The sequence below is a fragment of the Trachinotus anak genome, unplaced genomic scaffold, assembly GCF_046630095.1.
Source record: "Trachinotus anak isolate AG129_WGS33_773 ecotype Australia unplaced genomic scaffold, CSIRO_AGI_Tana_v1 ptg000014l, whole genome shotgun sequence".
In the NCBI taxonomy this organism is placed as follows: domain Eukaryota; kingdom Metazoa; phylum Chordata; class Actinopteri; order Carangiformes; family Carangidae; genus Trachinotus; species Trachinotus anak.
The window spans coordinates 13780833-13804525 of NW_027273865.1; the positions used below are offsets into that span (position 1 = coordinate 13780833).

The 23693-nt window shown below is 41.1% G+C and overlaps 1 protein-coding gene across 1 annotated transcript in view; it reads left to right on the forward strand.

The window, feature by feature from the left end:
• LOC139632045 (protein jagged-1) overlaps positions 1 to 23693 on the forward strand; it is a 49043-nt gene that overhangs the window by 2017 nt on the left and 23333 nt on the right. Inside the window, exon 2 of the mRNA XM_071496779.1 lies at positions 3014 to 3340. Within this exon, the coding sequence (XP_071352880.1) occupies positions 3014 to 3340 (327 nt within the window). The remainder of the gene's footprint in view (positions 1 to 3013; positions 3341 to 23693) is intronic.

Below are 23693 nucleotides of genomic sequence, written 5' to 3' on the forward strand. Positions count from 1 at the left end.
CTCTGCGTGTCTCTCTCTGCACCTCTGCAACCCACACACTGAGGAACAACACACTCCACTCCCTCCATTCTCCGACTGCACTGCAGTGTGAAGCACACACACTTGACACACACACACACACACACACATTCAGGATCCTCTGCTGCTGCTGGTGACCATTTATAATGCAGACGTCAGGGGGCCATCCTTATCTAGACCTGCTTAAAACAGTGTGATTTTACAAATGCAGCCCAGCAGTCACTACATGTTGTCCGGTTTTATTCTCCCCAAGGCTCACACTGCAATGTAGGATATGCTGCACTGTTTCAAGGTGATTTTCAGACGTGGTTTGCACAATCAGGCTCATTCATCTTCAAACTGAAGCTAGATTTTTAAAAGTTAGATTGCATTAGATTTGCCATTAAATGGAAAATTCACTCAATAATCTTTCAAATATCTTCTAAGCTTGATAGAGCCGTCCAGATGTGATTTTCTGAGGTGTCGAGATATTGCCTGAGGCTCACCACAAAACTGTGAGTCTCAGTGGGCTGCAACTATCATCTTTATCAATTAGTCTGCCAAATACATCATTATTTGGTTTATTAAATGTCAGTAAATGTCAGCTTAAAATGCCTGACGCACACACACACACACACACACACACACACACACACAGCCAAAGGTTACTTCTTTAACGGGCTTTGTTTTTAGTCTGAACAACCTAAACTCAAAAATATTGCGTTAACCCTCATATAACACAAGAAAAAAAACAAAGCAAAACAAAAAAAAAAAAAAACAGGAAATCTTTACATTTCAGAGGATGGAACATTTTTCATAAACAATTACTTCAATCGATTGTCAGCACAGTTCCCAAATAGGATTATATGTGATACTTAAGCACAGAGAAACGGTTAGTGAAACTGTGGTGGCTAATATTTGTTGTGTCATATGTGAAATTAGATGTAGCTGTTGAGCTTGGAGAACTGAATGATCTACTCTCTGGTGGTTACTGGTGTTGACTACGACCCACGTCTCCAGCACCTTGTTTGAGAGAAAAAATAGTTTTATTATTGTACTTTGTTGTTGATTTGAACTCTTGCTTCAGCCATGTAGCCACCTCTTTTTAGACTGAACCAGTCTCACCTGAGCTCAGGTGCTGAGCCATGAAGGTCAGTCGTTAGATGGAGAGGCTTTGTTGTGAGCCAGCCTTGAGTTTTGGGTGTAGTGACTCTTTAACCTCCAGAGCTCCCTGCAGAGAGGGTTTGCACCTCAGCTGGGACCCCCCCCCCCCCTCCCCTTCTGGACAGGCTGAAGCGCTGAAATGCTGGTATGTGGGGAATGGCTTGGGCAGTGAGAGTAGGAGAGGAAGAAAGGAGGATGTAGAGTGATGAGCGCCACTGTATCTCCACAAGCCTTTTGATGTAGATGAGTCCACCCTCCCTACACCCCCTCCATCCCCCCTGACCCCTCCTACCTCACCCCCTCAGCCCCTCTCAGCTCAGGGACAGGGTGCAGGAGAAGGACACACACCCAAACACAATGGGGCGACTGAGATTCTGGCAGACACATGAGCTCTCGTTGGTCTCGGTGATTTCTGTCCACGATTGAGCGCACAGCACTGCAGGGGATACATAATTCTGATTCTTGGACTTAATGAGCTATCATTAGTTTAGTGTTTGTGCCAAAATGGCTGTGAAATATTCAGATTTATTCCCCAGCAGAGTTTTCATGGTGAACCGAGGTAACAGTGGCTTCATTTTTGTGTTTGTTGGAAGAAGCCAGAGCCATTGTTTCATTCTGCTACAGTGACACACAGACACACAGACACATACCTGACCCTGGTGCTCCGAGACTCTCAGGGGGGCTTGTTAACTCCAGAGTGTGTGTGGAAGTGATTGCATGTGTGTCTGTCCTCCATCCATCTTTAAACAGCTGAAAGCAAGAGGAGGCAGATGAAAACGAGAATGGCAACAGTGAAGGAAAGAGATGGCCACAGAAAGAGAAATGACAGCAGCATTACAGCTTGTTTCCAGATAGAAAGAAGGGAGGAGGAGGAGGAGGGAGAAGGATTGTGAGCAGGTTCTCAGTGTCATCGTCCCCTGGGAACACACACACACACACACACACAGACTGACAGACTGTGCAAATGATCTCTGGTTCGTTCCTCACTTTATGAATTAATACATTTTGTGACTTTTTCTTATCTTTGTGATTGTTGTAAAAAGCAGGTTCTGCACAAAAGCTCCATTGTGCTCATAAAACATGAACCATTTTTATGTCATTTCTAATATTTGTGTTTTCATAAAACGTCAACTTTGAACTTTATTATGTTTTTACAATTATTGTTACCTCAGTTAATTATTTTAAGATTACAATGAAAAAGATTAAGTAAACTCTATAATTTCTGAAATGAATCCTGATGTGCAATGGATATTCTTATTATCTTTTTTTTTTTTTTTTTTTTTACAGTTTCACAATAAGTGAAGTGCCTTAACTTTGCCAGTTTAGTTCAGTGCTCAGCAAAAACAGCCTCCAAATACTCAAGTGGCAACCTCTGAGACTGAATAAATGAACATGGAAGTACCAAAAACAGCAGTTGCTTAAATGCCCTCTTCAGGCTGACTTCAACAGCGAGTCAGTCCCCATAGACTCTCATGTTAAAATGTCCGACTTTACAGCAGAAATAAACGGTTTACAGCCTCGCACAAAAACAGTTTTGGTCTCTATAGGTAATTTCCTCCTTCATGACAACTGTACTGGAGGTGAATTTTTTATATAACTTAGCATAGCTTAGCATGGAAACAGCTAGCCTGGCTCTGGCTGAAATATCAGCTTACCATCATCTTTAAAGCTCATGTTGCATCTTATTTGTTTAATCTTTGAAAACGGTAAAACAACAATTTGTGGTCTTCTGGAGGGCTATGTGTCAGACTTACTGCTTGTCTTTCCATGCACTGTGCCAGTTTAATAACGGATGATAAAAATAATGAAACTCTCTCCTTCCCACCCTTCCCCTTCCTCCCTCTGGACTCAGGCTGTGTGTGCTGTGGGGATGTTCGAGCTTCAGATCCGTCACTTCCAGAACCCACATGGACACCTGCAGACTGGAGACTGCTGTGACCTCCGGTCTGGCGGGGGGCAGCGCTGTTCTGCCAGGGACCAATGTGACACTTTCTTCCAAGCCTGCCTTAAGGAGTACCAGGCCCGGGTCGCCCCAACCGGACCCTGCACCTTTGGGTCCGGCAGCACAGGCATCCTGGGTGGAAACTCCCAGTCACTCCGCCACCGAGGACATGATGGAGGAGGAGGAGAGGATGGGACTAACGGACACATTGTCATTCCCTTCAAATACGCCTGGCCAGTAAGTACAGGGGCAGTGGTGGTTTTCAGTATGGTTACCAAGGGAACAGGCTAAGCTTGAAATACAACAATGCACTCAAACTGAGGCTCGAGTGGAATAACAATGGCACTCAGAGGTAGAGTTCACATTCACATGCTTTTACACCTTTCCTGTCCTTCTCTGCATGTGCGTGAAAGCACCACGGCAGGACGACACCGAAAACACATGAAAATAACCAGAATGTATTTGTCCTAGTCCTGGTAGCCTGCATCACTATTTGTTTAGGTATTGAAAAAAGAAAAACACATTGTTGAATGACAAAATAGAAAATAAACATTTTATTGTGTTTTATACAAGTGGTTGGTCCCCTGAAACAAAAACAGTCTCCATATAAAAATAATACCCTTTTATAAAATGAAACATTCATCCTCATGGGAAAGAAGCAGAGATGTTGTTTAGACCAGTGTTTCCAAACCTCAGGGTTGGGCTCAGGATCCCTCCCAAGGAGCTTTAAGATAAATCTGAGGAGTCAAAAGATTATTAAAGGGACAATAAAGCAAAAAAAAAAATGTTTCCATTACGCAATATGAAGTCATTCAGTCAATCCACTGCTTTAGTGAAGGCTGAAATATCTCAACAACTATTGCAAGGACTGAAATTTGGTTCAGACATTCTTTTCCCTCTCAGGATAAACTGCGACAACTTTGGTCACAGCTGGTGATTAGTGAACTTTCCTCTACCGCATTAGCATGCTGATGTTAGCATCTAGCTGGCGTAAATAGATGCTGATTGGTAATTAATGGTTCTATTACTGATTAATAAATAATTTACTAATGCTTTATAGATAAATTCTAAGCCATAAATAAGACCACACTTTGGGTTGCCAGGTTATGGAAAATCATCTTCCGGTATGACACCCCTCCTCTGGTATGTTTGATCACTTCTGTAAAAGTGCTGCAGGACAACTGGAGTGAAAGTCCATTTATAAACTGCTTATTGATATTTATTACTACGACTTGATGGTCTGGAGGAGTCTGCCTAATGAATTTAAAAGGTTGATAAGTGTCATGCCAGAGGAGGATTTTCCACAACCTGGCAACCCAAAAGTTTTCCTTATTAATGGCCTATATCTGATCTATAAAGCATTAGTGAACAATTTATTAACAATTAATAAAATCATTAATTACAGGTCATAAAACTTTTATAGTTGGTGCCTTATCAGAAAGGTCTTCAAATTAAACAGTGTGATGCGGACAACTAACCATTTGGTCCACAGTCCTCACCTGTGTTGATCACAACTACACTTGACTTTGTGTCTCACCACTGGTTTAAACCGTCATGAATAAGATGTGCCCTTATAGTCTCAGCTAAACATTTTCCTGGATTCACAACATTTAAAAAATCCCTTGATATGATTACAATAATAGATAATAAACAAAATTGCTCCACATTATTGCAGAATCGAATTTGAAGTTTGCTATTTACTATATTCCATTATACAGTAATGTTATGTGATCTCCTCAGTCAGAATCAGAATCAGAATCAGAATCAGAATCAGAATCAGTTTTATTGCCAAGTATGTTTTCACATACAAGGAATTTTTCTTTTTCTTCTCTTTCCTCCGTCCATTATGAACTTTCTCCTCTCATCTAAAAACTTTTGGTCTTTTCAATGGCTTCTTCAGGGCGTATTGAACAATCTCAGTCTCGATCAAACATCACGCTGCTGGCTGCTCCATCTTGCGTCCTCATTAAAGAACAAACCAATTAATCTGCCATTAGCACGACAGTAGGCGAGTGTGACCAAGAAACAGATATCGATTATTCAGTCTGGTTTTCTCTTTCCTCCTCCCGCACTCCCTGTGTCTTTTCTTTTGGCTTTTTCCAATAATGCGGGAAGAAGCTAAAAAACACAAATACTAACACCAGTCAGTGAGGATCAAGGAGTGTTCCTCTGTACAAACCTCTTCAGCAAACAAAATAGTGGTTGTTAGCCTAAACCAAGCAATTTGAAGATTCCTTTGTGATGATATTTTTCACTGTTTTGTGACATTTTATTGATTAATCGAGAAAACACTTGTTGTTAATGAAAATAAGCTGCAGCCCTATTGTTTCATTTGTTTGCTTTGAGACCTAAAATCCTCACATGGGAAGGAAAATGAGAAGCTTTAATAGCAGTGACTGACACAAATACTCTGGTTCAGTAGAGATCTTACCTCCTCCAGTCGCCCTATATTCTAAAAATCCATCAATCCGTCTCTCCACCCATTAATCACTTCTTTCCTGGACTCTTCAATTCAGTAATTAATGCTTGCTCAAGAGAATCCCTTCAAAATAATATGGCAAGTGAGCCACAATTTTTCTAGGGATTTAAGAAGTTTTGTTTGTTTCGTAGTTTCTCTGTTTGAGTGAAAGAAAACCTCCTGCAGTCTTTTCTATCTCTCTTTTCGTCCGCTTCTGATCGCTCCCAGCTTGGGTCACTTGCTTCTAATAATGAAAGAATTACAGAAATGCAACAAAAGGCTTTGTGGTTCTAATTCATAATCATATTATGTTGTAATAATGTTGGTAATATCGCACAAAACCCAGGTGAGGCTTCAGATACACACAGAGCACGACACACACATACTAACATGGATTATAAGACAATGGACCCCTGGGCACAGACATGTAAAATGCCCCCACCCCTCTTACATAGGAGCAAGACACCCAGACCAAAGACTTTAGTCTGTACAGATATAGTGACTGTTTTGTGTTTCTTCATGGTTGTGTTGCTTTTCTTTTTAGTTGTTTAGCATCTCTTCATGGTCATTGTGCATCTCATATTTGTTGTTATTCATCTCTTTGTGGGTACATAGCATTTATATTTAGTCTTGCATCTCTTTGTGGTCATTTTACACCAGTTTTTAGTCATTTTTCATCCCTTTGCGATTATGTTGCATTTCTTTTTAGTTGTTCTGTGTCTCTTTGAGGTCATTTTGTGTCTCTTAATAGTCGTTTTATGACTCCTTTAGTTGTTCGATTGACTGTCCAACAAGAAATATTAACAGTCATTTCAACTGGCCCGATGAGCACTTGGACCCCTGGGCCCGTGCATGTTCAGTTATCCATCCATGACTCCAAATGTATCCACACTGAGCACACACACGGCACGCACAAGAATGTGATACAGAGTTGGCTTAGGTTTCTTCCTCTTGATTAGTATCAGCCCATTTACCTGTGAGACTCTCTGTCCCAGAGCCAATTATCTTCCCTTATCTGTGAACAATTTACTTTTCTGTGTGTGATGTATGCAAACTGTGTGTTTGTGTCACACTTTCCTTGTGTTTTTTTCTCCTCCTGTACATTGGGTAGGTGTGTGATTGGCAGGTAAGAGTGTGAGAAAGTTCTCTGTCCGAAAGCCTACCTGGATCAGTTTCAGGGCCGGGCCGCAGGGCGGGCTGGGCTGCAGGGGAGAGGGAGCTGGGACACACAGGGGCAGCGTCTTCAGCTGAAAGACTCGCTTTATCTGGCCATCTCTGGGAGGTGGAGGGTGGTGGGGTGGAGAAAGAGGGGGAGGGGGGAGGGAGAGAGAGTGATCTCCCTGCCCCAGGTGAGGGGATGAACAGGTGAACGTAGTCATTATGAGGAAAGGTGAGCTCTTTCTGTCCCAGTCTTTCTTTCTACCACTAATCTCCTCAGCGAAAATGTGTCATATATGTGTGTCTGTGTTTGCTAATCAATGTGAGCATAGTTGTAATTTGTTGTGTTGTGATTTTGTCAGGGTTTTCATCCCTGTTGGACTGCTTTAAGTCTGTGTTGCTCTGTTAAAAGCTCTGGCTGTGTACTGATGTCTCCCATTTTACCAACAAATAAGGTCATTTTTACATTTCTCTTTGTTTATGGATATAACATGTTAGTTAATGAGCCTTTGTGGTGCTGATTGGTGTGTTTTTCAACACTGGACAGAGCCAGGTCAGCCGCTTTCCCCTGAGCTAACCTAGTCACCTTCTGGCTCTGGCTTCATACATCTGACAGACATTAAGTGGTATTGTTCTTTTCATGTAACTCTAACTAATAATTTTCCAAAATGTCAAACTATTCCTTTGAGTTTCAGTGGGGAAACTTTACAAAAATATCGCAACACAACTCGCTCCCTAACGGTGTCACATCATGGAGAAAGTGAAGGGAAACCATCCTGCCGGTTAATTCATTTGAAAACTAGAATGATAGAGCATGTAGTACCATGTGTCTGCTGTTTGCTTTGTCTGGTTTTGGAAGTTGAAACCAGATTCTAGCTTTGCCTCCTGGTCAGCAGTAATCTCACAGATAGTCTGAGGGACGTGGCTTCGTTTTGACCCCAGATTTAGAATCACAGACACTCAGCGGTCTGGGATGTTTTAGCTGCGGCGCCTCCGCAGAGACGGAAAAAGTTCAAAGACTTCATAACTGCGAGGTCATTTCTTCAAGCCCCCTCTCTGTTGGTGGTTTCACTGTTGAATCTGTTTGGATGACGAAGGTAAACAGAGCGAGCTGCAGAGAGAGAGACTGTTCCTGATGACCCTGTTTATATGACAGAAGGGGGAACAAATCAGTGAATGAATCAGGTGGATGAGTGAAAAGGTAAAGAGATTAGGCAGGAGCAGTGCACAGAGAAGGATTTGGTGGTGATGAAACAGAGACAAAACTTAAGTGGATGTTTTTTGTGCTTATTCTTTAACATATGCTTTGATCCAGCCTCCTTACACCATTGTTTACCAGAGGTTGTGGGAACTGAATCTGATGTGTCCTGACCTCTTGTCACTCACAACTAGTTCATCACGGTCTGGTTAAGGCCTGCTCTCTTGTGAAAACCTCCTGTGACAAATGACACTATGATAGGTTCTATAGAAATGCCGTTAACATAAAGTGAATAGAGTCCCCACCATTTATAATCCTCATGTCAAGCGTTAAAACTCATTCATGGTCAGGTTCACTGCCAGGGGCCATAGCTGGCTGTTCCTGGGAAAGACCTGCATTCAGCAAAGACTGTGTGCACAAATGTGTGTCTGTGTGTGTGTGTGTGTGTTTGTGTGTTCTTTGAGTTTTTACGCACACCAACTTTGCTCCTCTCACCTGGCCTTTTAGCATCCATGCTAAATGTATCTTGCATGTGTTTGCATAGAAGTGAGTCTTATCACAGAGCTAAACGCCGAGTTATGCAGCACATTCAGAGCATGAAGAGAAGAAATGCAGTCAACAGATAAATCATGTTGTCCTGATGTGTTGTTTCTATAAGTGAAGAGGAGTGTGAGCCAAAATGTTACCGTTAGCGCTACATATTAATATGTGCTCTGAATTTAAAGTCGTCCAGGTGTCCTGGTGGCCTAGCAGCTAAGGCACATATCATAAACGTTAACTATTATCAACTCTGTATTATGTGAACGGTGTCTGAACTTTTCAGCATTACTGTTTTAGTTCAAGTGTTTGACTGTCACAGAGACCAGGGATCACATCCAAAGTCCTGTCTGTGGTTAGTTTTAGGCAAAAAAAGCACTTTGGTTAAGGTTAGGGGAAGATCCGGGTTTTTTCTTAAATGTAAATACATGTGTTGTGTCTCGCTTCGCTGTGAACTTTTTCTGTATGATTAACTGGTTAACTGTCCACTTTATTTTTGCAACTTTTCAAATACAAAAATGAACAGCATATCAGCCTTACACTACATTACAAAAGGTTATCTGTTTGCAATTGTGTTACTGCTGCAGTTTAGTTGTATAAAGTGACAGAGTTGGTGACTACCTAGTGAACACACTTAGCCAGATATTTCCCTCAGGAGTTGGTGGAGACCAAACAGAGTCCACATTGGACGTACATTACAGTACATCAGGTGAACACAGACACAAATTCAAATGAATGCTGATGTTGCTCCATATCTGCTAGACATGTAAACCCTAGTATCACAAGTACAGACTGGCCCCTGTTGGTGTTATCTATCACTGGATCATCATTCCTGATGCATTAACCTGTGAGCAGCATTAAAACGTTGTAGCTGGTGGAGATGGAGGTAATTCTAACTACTTTTTTTACAGTATTTGGTTGTTTAACCTGTAACAATGTGATTCACAAAGCTGTCAGATAAACATAGTGGAGTAGAAAGTGCAATGTTTTCCTCTGAAATGGAAAGCTGAGAAGAAGTATAAAGTAGCAGAAAATTGAAGTACTCATGTTCTTGAAGTGCAGGAACAATTGTGTTTAAGTACAACACCAATTAATTATATAGTTGCTTTCTGCCACTGACATGGGACCTTTACTGTTTTCTGTCTCTGTATTGTAAACCATCCAAGAACGATGAAGTGCAGCTTAATATTCAGAGTAATCATGTCGTTGTTGTTGAGCCTCTCAGGCAAGAGCATAGTTTGGTATCCACAATGGGACACAACTTTTTAATGCTGTCAACTGAATGGTTTATCAACATATGAAATCTGTATTTACCTGTATGTTAATAAAAACTATACACAGAAACAAATCAAAGACTAAAAGTAAACTTTAGGTAATGACTTCTTAATAGAAAAGAGAAAAGGAGTCCTGTTGCAGTTCCCCTTTTCCCACTGATTTCACAATTAAAAACTAGCTTCACCTTGACCTGCTGCAACAGTAAAAAGCTGCTAATCCAGTGATACATCAGTATCACTGTATCTAATATTGTAAGGCTGGTGATGTTAGGGAGCTAACAGGTTTCCATTGAATTCAATGTGGCTGCTGGCTGGTTAGTTCACTACCTATTACTTATGCTCTGAAAAAGCTCATAAAGTCTCTTTTTGGTGCATGATATCTACAAAATGCAAAATGTGTTGTCATGGACAAAATGAACTAATGTGTGCTGCAGTCCAGGCAACAGAAGACAGGGTGTCATCTCAAATATTACATTTTAACCCATGCTTGAGGTCTGGACAGACACTGACAACTTACCACACACTGATCTGCTCTTGCCTCCTCTGTGTCTGGCAGTAAATACAATATTTGTACATGATGGGAGCCTCCAAATAGTCCCTGCCCTTTCAGCCAATTAAATGCTAGCATGCCTAAATTGGTTGCCTTGGAGACATAGCCTCTGGGAGGGCACGTTGGATCTAGCTATTGATAGATATGTAGATATTGGTAAGGACAATTCTGTCCTTCTGAAATATTAGTAGGGACATGTCCCTACGTCACTATGCAAACCTAGGCCCTTGCCCTCAGGTGTAGGTTTTTGGTGCTTTGAACACCACAAATGTAATTTCTTTCACTTTAATTGTGTTGGTGTAGCAACAGACAACAGGAGGAGTAAATAATTTAGCTGAAGCTATTTAGGCTTGTATTTATGTTAACAAAGCCCTTTCTCCTCAGTGAAATTCTTTCTCTTTTGAGGAGCTTCTTGTCCCAAACATCACTGAGTTCAATATGCAAAGTGCGGCAGTCATGCAAATCCGTTGAGGTTAAGCTTCTGTGGGCTGAGTCTTCATGTCAGTCTCTATCTGCTCTACTGTTATTCTCCTGTGACAAATAGAAAAGCAGAAGTACCAATAAAATAATGCAAAACACCATATTACATGTGAAAGTCCATCATTTTACAGGTGGAGCTAGTTTGACTTACTTCATATACAGTTCATTAGTTTAGTCCAGTGCTACCCAAAGCAAAAAAGCAAAGTGATATATACATAGATATTAAATTTACTCTCATCTTTGCTAGTTTTGTAAAATATTGGATAATTTTATCTTTTTGGTTCTCAAACAGTTAACACTGTGTTTTTATGCCTGTGTGCTGGCGCCAGTCAGGGATGGAAAATTATGGACATTATGTTTTCAGGTTGTTTGTCTTTCCCATTCTGAATGCGATATCTCAGTAACGCCTTGAGGGAATTTGTTCAAATTTGGCACAAACATTCACTTGGACTCGTGGATGAATTGATTAGAGTTTGGTGGTCATAGGTCAAAGGTCAAGGTCACACTGACCTCACAAAGCATGGTTTTGGCCTTGTGAACACAATAGCTTGGAAACTCCTCAAGAGAATCCCTTGAGTCCATTTAGATTCAAAGATGAACTGATTAGAATTTGGTGGTCAAAGGTCGAAGTTCAAGGTCACTGTGACCTAACAAAACAAAACATGTTCTTCCATAACTCATGAACTATGACGCAGTTTAACACAATGGGATAAAATGATGGAGTGATGGCATTTTATATCCAAATGCTTGAAGGTCAACTTCACTTTGACGTCATAATGTTCTACAAAAACACTTCTGGCCATTATTCAAAGCTGTAACTCAGGATGAGGAGATTGTGAGGAGGTGATTGTCTCCTGTAAGTTGAATGGTTGGCAGAGGCATGCAACTGTGATATAGTAATTTGAGTTTTGTGAGGGGTCTCAAGCCAGAGATGTTGGGAACCACTGGTCTTGCAATTTATTAGCTCAAGCAGTTACCCTTAGGGAAACACTGATTTGCTTCCTTTGGACAGAGTCGGGCTAGCTGTTTCCCCCTATTCCCAGTCTTTATGCTAAGGTTAGCTAAGAACCTGATTGCTGTAGTTTCATATCAACCATGCAGACATGAGAGTGGTATCACTCATGTACCAAAATGTCAAACTTTATGTAAAATCCTGTTCCTGAAAGTAACTATACATGTGGTGGAGTAAAGAGAACAGAATTTCCCTCTGAAATGAAGTGACCTACAAGTACCTCAGAGCTGCACTTCATACAGCACTTGAGTAAATGTACTTAGCTACTTTCCACAACTGAACTGAACAGAAGAGATGCTCTATATCATCATATAGGACACACACACACACACACACACACACACACACACACACACACACACTGTTGTAACCTGTGCATTCCTGCTGTGTGGGAGCCGAGCTGGGGGAAGTCAGTGAAGGGAAACGAAAAGAGAGCAGCATAGTTGAAGCTTTCTTTTTCTCCCGAGTCTCTCTTTCACTCTCTCTCCTCCTGTCGTTTGTGCTCTCCTCTCTTTTGTCCCCTAATTGACTCTCCTACGCAGCCCTGCATACCTGTGTGTACGCTGATACTGTTGTGCACCTCGTTTATACATACACATCTATACAGGCATGTGAACACACACACGGACCCACCCACACACACACACACACACACACACACACACACACACACACACGTTTCTCCTTATAACCTTTTCAGTTTTCCCACTATAGACACACACAAAACACAAAGAGGGTTAATTCCATCAGGATTCGGAGCTCGTGTTTTTTAGAGATAAGTTAATAACTCCGGGGTAAACATCTCAAGGGAAGCATGTTTTAATGATTTCATTTGTGTGCAAATTGGATTGAGAGTAGGAGCCGCTTTATTAGAAGAAAAAAGAGGCACAGGAACCTTGATTTACATGATCACTGTGAAATTACAGTCCGTCCCTATCTCTGGATATGTCATTGTGTGTCACTGAATGCAGATTACAGGTATGTGATCTTTTGAAAGGACACACAGGTGTAATTACAGCAAATAGTTTCCTTTCAGTGCCATTGATCTGTTTCTCTTCTCGTCACATCTCCTCACCCTCCTCCCTCCACCTCCAACATCTTTCACCCTTCAGCTCTCTCACGTTCTCACTTCGAACCACTCATTTCAAACCTTTTGTTCTCAGTGTCACTGCCTTCCAGCGACGTTCAGCCACAGCCCGTCCCTGTAGATTACACCCTCCACTTCTCTCTGTGTTTTTTTTTTTTTTAGTGTTGCTAGTGCTCGACAGGAGAAACCACAAACACTTTAAAGCCATCATATTGTGAAACACTTTCTCACCAGAGTCCTGTTGATGCCTCTCCTGCTTTGGTCTGTTGCGCCCATGTCCCTAACCACAGTATGTTTGACAATGAGACACATCAGTGTGTCTCATTATCACCACATTATAACCCTCTGCTCTCATTCTGTCTCTGATGGGTTTAAAGTTTACTGGTTATGATTACCACTTTACTCCACCTGTCATATCAGATCATAGAGAAGCCATTTAATCCTCTTTATGGTAATGCATGGTCATTTCTATGCATTAATTCTGTGTGTATTTATGAAATCAATCAATCAGTTAAATAACTACAAGGATTGTGTGTTGGGCCCTGACTGGGTGACACATACACACAGTAGACACAGCTGGAGCACTGAAGCTGCTGCTGGTCTGATAACATGCTGCTCATGTTTGACATGGTGTAAGGCTACAGCATGTAGCTTAGCTTAGCATCAAAAGAGGGGGAAACAGCCAGTCTCTGTCAAAGTGTAACAAAGACCAACTAAATCTGTCCACCAGCACCTCTAAAGCTCACTGCTTAACACGATTGTTTAATCTTTGCTGTTTTGGGGGGGGGTTTGTGCCAGACTATTTCTTGGCTCTATTGCAGGCGGGTCAGTTGCAGGCAAGTTAGGTCAGTTCAGTTTCATTTATACATATTTTACATACAACACTTTTTATCTTTAGATCTCTGAAGGAACCAGCAGAAACTCCAGGAAGTTAGTGGTCCCAGCCAAGACATAGTCCCACATACTCAAATACAGACATTTGCAGGGAAGAAAAAACAAAAAAGTCACAACAAGTACTTACATTACTGTGCATGTTTTCACACCCTCCCTCTTAAACCTTGTGCAGAGTGTGGGTAATTAGCTGTAAGATCCTCATGACTCTTACCAACCTCTTTTGGAGAGAAGAACATCTCTAGCTCTCAGCATGCGTAGGCCTGTTAAATGACTCAAATATTAAAGGTCCTGCACCCACACAGTGTTTTCATTTATTCCAGCTGGTTAAACCTCTGCTCAGGGTGAATTTAGGTGTGTCTCTGCAGAAAATGATTTAAATGCACTAAACTTTCTTTTACTGTTAAAAGTCGCATTTACATTACACTTGCCACACACTAGCGGCACACGACTGTCCACTTCCAAAGACATCATCGACATTTCTAATGACCCATCGTCCACATTCATGTTTAAAGGTCAACACTGACATTAACTCACTGAAGATCTCATCGAAACAGAAATCTCATTCTTGAATTTGATGATCGCACAGGATTCAATTGAAGTCAATGGGAAATAAAGTCAATATTAGCATGATAGAAAGGTGATGTAACCACGCCTGAAGAATAGATCTTTTAATAGAAGACATTTTAACATGTCACTGTAGAAAAGCAGTTGTAAAGAAGAAAATTACCATACTCATTACTTTATCATCATTATGGGATTTTTTTTTGAAAGCTCTAAGTCTCCTAATTCTGTTTATTCAGGATCCATATATCACTGTTAGAGCTATTTTTCATTTTTTAGCAGGTTAGCAGACATAGCAAAAAAATTCACTCCTCGCCTTCTCAGCCGTTTGTGACGGAAGATGAAGACACATGTCCAAGAGTTAAAAATGACACAATTTTCACCATTAGATTCAATGAACAAAATGCACTAGAGCTTAAGTCCATTAAACATGTTGTCATACAAAAAAAAAAAAAAAACTTCAGTGGTTTTGTTTGCAGTAGCTTGACTGATTGATGAAGTACAGAAATGGCAGAGTCTGGTAACCAACACCAAAACCCCGGTCAGTATTGTTCTAACACAGCCCTTAAAGAAGGGAAGTCCAATAAAATATCCTTCTTCTTTTTAAATCTGACAACACAAACTATTCTGTCCACAGACAGACACACCCAGACTCGTTCTATTTTCTCTCATAATGCCTCTCTCTGAAAATGTGAAGCGTCCAGTGGCTAGACAAGGTAATTTCCTGCGGAAGTCAGAGAGGAGGAGTGGGGGTTCAGTGGGGATGAGGGCAGTCGGTCTGGGTTGTGATGGGGGATATGAGGCAGGGGTGGCGGGTGATATAAACAGTTGAGATTGATGAGCGAAAGGGTAAAGTTGATGTAAGCACCGCAGAGGGGAGCCTGTGTGAAGAAGAAGGAAGTGAGAGTTAGATAAGGGAGGAAGGTGCGGGGCGGTTAGTGGATGGATGATCTCAGTGTGGGGCACAGGTGTTTTGGGTGGGGGTGTGTGTGTCATAACGGCTTACTCACATTGTTGAGAGAATCATAAGCAGCAGGAGGTAAAGGCGGGGTGTGGTGATGGGAGGACAGGATGGAGTTGGGGCAGGGCAACATGGAGGATAAGGGGCACGTCATGTCAAGAGGCCTCTGTTGTTCCAAACTGTTTGAAGTAGCCACATAGTTTAGTGAAAAGCTAATTAACCCAGTGGGAATGTGACGGTCAGACAGAGAGGCAGTGTAGCTGAAGAGGCACAGACAGTGGTGGAAAGCAACAAAGTACATTTACTTGAGAACTTTACTTAAATACAACTTTTTTTTTTTAACTTTATTTGAGTATTTCTATGAGATGCCACTGTTTGCTTCTACTCCACTACATTTATATGACAGCTGTAGTTATTGATTACTTTGCAGATTAAGATCTTACAGTGAAATAATAAGAAGCAGTTCCTGGCTGGAACTGCTTCTTATTATTTCCATCCATTTGTATTAATGTTTTTAAGTTTGGCTGAGGTGGGAAGGTTGGTGTGTTGTTTGGTGCATTTATATAAAAGTGCAATGGAAAAAAAGTGAATAAATCATGATATTGACTGAAGAAATTAAAAAATTCAGCAGACAAAACATCAGATCTGTGATGAGGGGACTGTAACAAACATGAATTTTAATGAAACAAACATAAATTTTCTTCTTATTTAATGACATCTGATGCACCCAACTCATAATATTAAAAGAACGGTAGCAGATGGAAATGTACATTTTCTGGAAATTTAGTTGGAAACTGTTGTTGCCAGTTCTACCACAGAGACATTTACCTCATCTAAACTCCTCGCATGGTTTTATTCAAATATCTACTGTATAAAAGGTTAAAATAGCCAATATTTCACAGAAAAATCAGAGATTAGAGGAAAGTTAAAAAATTAACACAGATTTCTGTAGCAGAACCTTTTCTTCTTTACTGCTTTTAATCCCCTTGGTTGGGAACCACTGTCCTAAACTAACTATATAAAAGACTTAAAACTAGTTCCACCTCCCCAGCTACAACAGAAAAACTGTTCTCATACATTGTTGCATGAGTAGCATCTGTACTTTCACTGAAGCAGGATTTTGAATACACGACTGGTAACCCAGTACTTATACATTCATTTATTGCCACTTTTACTCAAGTAAAGGTGGTAAATACTTTGCCCACCACTGGAGAAAGAGAGTTTGAAGCAAGACGGAGCAATGACACAGCGGTAGCAGTGGTGGTTGTGGGTAAATGAAAAATGAGCAAGGGCAAAGAGGGGAAGATAAAGTCTGATGCTAATTATGCCCAGAATGAAAGAAAAACAGAAGAGACGGCGAGTATACGAGAACAGAGACGTGTAATTAAAGAGACGGGGTCATTGGAGCAGGGTGGGGTGGACGGCTGCACACCGGGGGTCTAATTCCTTGTCTTGTGCTGTGTGTGTGTCGGTGTGTGTGTCAGTGTGTGTCAGTGTGTGTGTCAGTGTGTGTGTGTGTGTGTGTTTTCCACCTGAGGGCAGGGAGATGGTTGCCTTGGCTCATATCTGCAGAGACTTATGAAATTCACAAATTAACCACCATCACATCATCTCTTACTCTCCTGGGCACTGGCCACTTTTTGATCCAAAGACATTGATTTTTGTCTTTGTTGTTAGAAGCCAAGAATCAATCAGTGACACAATAATCATGTTTGACACGAGGCTGCTTATACTGTGGGCCTGTGGGAAGCCGCAGCGGTCAGATAACATTTTATTTTATACTTCAGTCGAGTGGAAATCAATCTGAAATGTATTATTCTTTCAGATTTTTGACTTCCTGCAACATGGTGCCGACATCCACAGATCGTCATATTTACTGTGTGTACTTGTCTTAAATTGATGTAAACCTGGAGCTTTGTCTCTGGAATAGTAATGACATTGTTACTGTGGTTACCCCCACTACTAATTGGTAGTGCAGGTGAGGTGTCAGCCATCCAATCCGGCTCAGCCACAGCTGCTGTCATGACAACTGTTTGCAAGTTTGTGTGTGTGTGTGTGTGAGGGTTGTTAGCATGTGCAAAACATGTGTGAGTCTGTCACTACTTGAGCTTTCTGATGTGGCAGGTGTATAAAAACAACAGATGCAAATTATGAACGTTAAACATTTGTTGGTAGTTTAATTTTCCTCATCACCTACACAGTGAATGTGTAATTGTCAATTAGTCTCCTGCCTGTGTGTGCGTACATGATTGTTATTGTGCTGACTGATGTGTTTTATTGCACGCAGGTTTAATTTAATGTTGATGAGTTCAGACCTGTGAGTCAAACACAGGTTTGACATTTGCTTGATATTAGGTTTTCCACTGTTTGAGATTGAGATTATCATGAGTCAAAAATATAAATAACATTGTAAAATCGAGTTTTAAAACAATTATAGAGCTTGAAAAAAAAGAAAGCTTTTTATTTTTTGCCATTAGCACCGATCAGTTGAGAAATTAAATTTTAGATTAAAACAGCATCTGTCTGCCAGAACTAATCACTGCTCTGCATACATGAACACGTCCATCTCTCATTGTTATACAGTATATGGCTTAGGAAAATGGGGTGAGGAAGCAGAAAATGCTGCTTAGTGAAAAAAGGGGAATAGAAAAATGATTAAATGTGTGCAAAGACCAATAAATTAATAAATAAAAATAACAGAAAACAGATAAAATGATAAACCATCTAAATATATATTAATATTCATTTTTATATCTACACTCCATCTTAATTATTTGACGTAATTGTTTATTTTGTGGTACCACTTCAGTATTTTACAGGTCTGTTATTTTTCTGTAATTTGCTAATAGTTTCCTAACAAAGTAGAATGATGTCATTTGGTTCTGATTATATAGAAAACAAAGGCCAAATAAACTCTGTGCACTACTTGCTCAGCACCAAATGGCAGACAGAAGCAGTTAGTGGAGCATTTAGCAGCTAAAGAGCCAGACATTTCCATCAAGAGTTGGTAGAGTAAAATAAAGTGTTTCCCATTTTGTTGCCTCCATGACTCCATAGATGGTAAAGTAGCTATGATTGAATGACTAAAGCAAAAGTCACCAAATCCTGTTGTCTAAAATGATAAATGACACTATTTGATTACTACAGTCTCCATTGTAGTAAGTATATTTTCAGGCCTGAATGAAGGCTTTGTATATGGAAAAATGAATATTGGCACCAGGGTAATGTGGGATTCATCTGTGTGTGTCTGAATCGCGTGCGTATGTGCGTGGACTCGAGCACGCGGGTGAGTGGCTGTGTGTGTGTAAGCATGTATGCATTAGTGTGTGAGCTCTGAGGGGAAATTCCTCTCTCAGGGCTGGGAGTCCTTCCTGTCGTAGAGCTGTGTTTGTACAGCCTGGCTTTGTCGGGATATCCTACCCTGCCCATGTCTGTGAGAGAGAGAGAGGGAGAGAGATGGACGGAGGGATGGCGGAGAGAAAAGAGGGGCACCAATAGGGGTGGGAGGGAGGAAGGGATAGAGAGTAAGGGGTCAGGCTGAGGAACTAAAGTGGACAAATGAGAAACGGAGCAGTGGAAGAGGCAGTGGCAGGAGTTTGAAGGATGGAAAACAAGGTTGACTTTTTAAAACCTTTACCTAATAGAATTTGGCATGCCGTCACAAATGTCTGCCCAGTGGTTCGAATTAGCATAGCTCGCCCTAATCCTGAGCTTTGTCACAGTTGCACTGGTTTGAAGCTGCAGGCAAAGGGACAGGGTCAGACGACCAGATGGCCTACTGCCCGAGAGAAGGGCAGATTTATCATGTGGGGAAATTCTCATGTTTTGGTGTTCTTTTATTTATTTATTAGGGAATCCCCAGTTCTTTCCAGCAATGCCATCTGCACAGGTCAAGACTGGCAACAATAAGAGTGAACGCTGACTGAAAATGAGCTTTTTCTGTACAGGAGCAAAGATGTCAGGCTCAGATGTTACAGAGAAAATGGTCCATAATGCTGCCAAGTGGAAGTGGTTTAGATGAAGAGACAAGGAAACAGACAAGAAGTGATTCTGAACAGAGGAAATCAAAAATCCACTTGTACTTGTATTGTTTGCTCAGAAGGTAACTGACACATGTATCTGACCACGTGTTCCAGTATTTTGTGTACAAATTTGTATTTGGACAAATAAAAAACGAATTTGTTATCAAAATATGCTGAGATATTGATTTTGATCAGTATTACATAATAGGTTTTTTTTTAGAGTTTCCTTGTACAGTCTGTATTAATACATAATTGACACTGAAATGCAGCTAAAAATGCACCACAAAGTTGAATCCATGCTTCAACCACAACACTTTTGTGCTGAGTGACTTAAACAACACACATGGCCATATAGAAAAAAATGTGGAGGGAATCACAAATTCAATAGATCTTTTTCACAGCAGATGTTTTGACATGTCAGTTAAAGTGGTAACTAATAACTGATCATAAAATTGTTACACTGAATTGCATTAATAGCTGGAACAGAGCCATCTGTAGCGTTATTAGTTCCACCTGTACTTTTGCAGCTGTGACAAGTCAAAACGTCTGCTGTGAAAGGAAAAGGATTAAAGTTATTAAAGTATATCAATATTATACAATAAAGATTTTTAAAAAGTCAGTGTGTGTGTGAAAGAAAAGGAAAACTGGTGATGCTTATGGAGCAAACACATCAGTCAAATCCCGAATATGAATACGCTTTGTGTCAGTTTGGGCAAAGTTTAACATTCATTCATTTGGACAACAAAAACCAAAGGAAATATGCAGTACATGTTCTTGATAATATTATTTCAGTACAATTCAACTTCACCATGCCAGCTGTAACAGTCGATCCACCACTGGATGGATTGCAATGAAATTTTGTACAGACATTCATGGTCTCCAGAGGATGGATCTTGCAGAACTAATGACATGACTTTTGTTCAGTGCTGATTAGCAGACGTTATAAGCTAACATGCTAAATGAAGACAGTGAGCATCTTAACATTGTCATGTCAACATGCTGATGTTTACATCAAATCACCACTATGTCTAAGTACAACCTCAGAGGGCTGCTAAACGTGGCCGTAGAGTCTTAGTCTTGTTTCACTGTGAAGATGAAATCTTGTCTTTCAGCTGTAAAACGTCAGAGACAGAAGACAAAATAATGCTTGTCATTTTTTTAATTATGTTTCTTATCACTGTTTTCAGATGGACTAATGTCCTCTGCTGGGTCAGTTTTCAATCTCCTTTAAAATGATTAGTACACACACACACACACACACACACACACATGTACACATATAGTACAAACACATACAACACACATGCACAGCTTTCCCATTATGTCATTTCCCTGCTGTCATCACGTTGGCCATTATCGCCTCAAATGGCACAAATAACACTGAGATGCTGTTTGTGTCAGAAGGAGGTAAAAATATCACTTCTCCACTGACTGTGATCTTATCAGCCTCTTCTGTGTCATGTTTACCTTGTGATTTTCCTAACACACTATGAGGTCACTTCGCCTGGCCTGGCCTCCGTCCCTCCAACGTCACTTTGGGATAGTAAAATAAATTGCTATGAGTGTGTGTGTGTGTGTTTTGGAAAGGTTGTCAGGAAGGGCTTATTGACGGTGATCTTCTTACACAGTCTTATCAGTGGTTGTTGATGTGATTTTAACTTGGTAATCATGGTTAATGTGACCCTTTAGGGCCTTCGTACAAAACCCCAACCTCAGTGACAGGGCTGACCACAGATACACCCTTCCTGCATCAGTGACTGTATCATTACCTGGTTGTGCGCACTTATAGGTGAAGAGGTGAGGGTGTGTGTGTTTGGGGGGGGGCACTGACTAAGAGAGAACAAAAGAAAAGAAAAAGTCTCTGGACTTCCCACAGGTCTTAACCTGCCATAGTAGTTGGCAGAAGGTGCAGGCAGAAAGAGGGAGCGGCGCATACAGTGGATGAAAGGAAGGGTGAGGAAAGAGGGAGGGAAGAAGGAGGGCGATTGGAAAGTTGATAAGGCTAAGAGGTCCGTGAACAGGCCAGCAGTGAGGTAACGCTGTGTGTGCATTTTGTAGTAGTGGACGGTTCATCATAACCAGCCTGATTATCAAAACGCTCCAACTCCAGCAGCATTTTATCCACTGAACGTTTACCAACCTGCTGCTGGAGAGACGAGCTGATTATACACTGCAGTAACATAAACTCCATGCAGTAAATATGTGTGTTTGCTAAACTATTTTGCATAAAAACCTTGTTGAATACATTACACTGTTAAACGGTAAGTCCACCAGCTGTATACGTCAAACCTCCAACCTTTTTGGCTTGTTAGCCTGTACAAAGACATATTGTATAGTCACATCACTTTTTATGATTTACTCCATCAACAGAGACGTTGTCTCTGCAAACACTTGTCATTGTTTCATTAAAACTGTTTGGGGCCCAAAGATGTCAAAGTATCCAATACATTAAAAAAGGTAAATAATAAAGAAAAGTCCAAAAAATGACAACAAGTGTGTGGAACAGCCTTTTGTTTTCTCTTAAACATCTCATGACCCATCAGATTTATCTTGTGACCCACAGGAGGGGGCTCAACCTGTTAGTTGGGAACCACTGCTCCACCTGAAGCAGCTATAGCATCGTCCTTACACACTGATGCGTCACGATTAACAGTCTAATAATGTCATATAAAATAAATATACCAGCACAAGGTCAATGTTTCTTTTGGTACTTTGATACTTAATATGCTGATAATGTTTATATTCCTTTACTTCATTATGATTTTGAATGCAGAACCTTTACTTGTACTGCAGGACTCTTGTATTGGCAGTTTTATTTAAGTAAAGGATATAAGTTCTTCTTACACCACTGCTACTGCGTGAAAAAAACTAATGTTATCATGATCGACCGCAGGATCTCACCATGCTCAGATGTAAATCATGAATACTTCAGGTGTGAATTTTAAGCCAAAGCTTACTGACTCCAGCTGGTCCATCTGTGGGCTACCTGCTATCTGCCAGCCTTAATGAACTGGCTGTGAGCCCACTGTAACCCAGAACATCTCATTAGCAGCATGACTTCTAAATACTGTGTGTGGGGGTGTTCTTCCACTTCCCCTACTACCTTTTTCTTATCTTATCAACTCTCCTTTCTTTTTTGTTCTCCGCTAATCTTTTCTGTTTTATCTTGGGATCCCTTTGTTTCACCTTCCTCTGCCCTCTTTGTTCTTTGTCTCCATCACATCTGAAAATCTGATAAAGTCCAAATGGTTATTCCACCACAGCTGCTGCAGTTGCATTTCTCCTCTGTCTCTCTATGCCCTTTATCTTTACATGCTCCCTGCGTAATTATACTTTCTACTCCTTTTCTCCTCCTGTACAATTACTCTGCTCACCTTTTCCTCCATCTGTTGAATACAGACATAGTGGACACAAATCCCTGACTCAGTGTTTTCTGCCACATCAATTTTCTCTCCCCTAACATTCTGCATCTCCTACACGACAACCTTTTGTCTTCTCTTCTGCTCCTTGCCTCCAGCTAATTTTAGCGATGCTGCAGACCTCCTGCCCTTAACCTCCCTCCAAATCCATCTCCCCTTCACTTCACACCTCGCTCACCTTCTGCGCCCATCACCTCTCCCGGCTCCCTACCTTTCTTCCTCTCCTCCCACTCATCCCCCCTCTGGCAGTACACTCCGTCAGCAAAGACGTGACTGCACATCTATGCAGCCCTTCAGGAGAAACTTCACCCACAATGCACACGGTGGAGAGATTTGCATGACGGGCGCTGGGGCATTTCACAGAGGGAGGGATGGATGGATGAATGAAGCAGGAACAGAAAGAGAGAGAAATAGAGTTGTAGGGGAAAGCGTTGGTCTGAATTATTCATCGCTGTTCTATAAGATGAACCAATGCTTCAGAAAAGCGCAAGATAGAAGAAACACCTGTCCTTTGGTATCTCTCAAGAGTGTGATATATCTGCAAGCTCAAAGTCAACATCTGAAGATGTCCAGCTGATGCCAGAGTCCCCTAATGTACTGCGGGACAGAAGTGCATAGGCTGACGTTATCTCTGCTCAGGGCTCTGAATTCTAATAAATATTCAGGTTTAGTCATGTTGGTTTAAAATGTATGTTACAATCTGCCCCAACCATCCAAGGGTAATCTGCAAGCTACAGTACGGGCTGCGAAGACTTGTCAGAGAGTAAAAGAAGAGCACAATAAGGCATCGTGCCTGGTCCAAGCCTGTGTTCATTAAAACGAACAGGGGTTTTTGGATGGTTCACCACAGTAATGTAACAGCCCTCCTCTTTCGTCTCTCTGTGAGGCTGCAGGTTGAGGTTTTCTTTAAGCAGCATCCAGTTGCAGCCTTGGCTTTTCTGGGTAGTGAGTCACTTCTGATACTTGTCCTTTTGTTCAA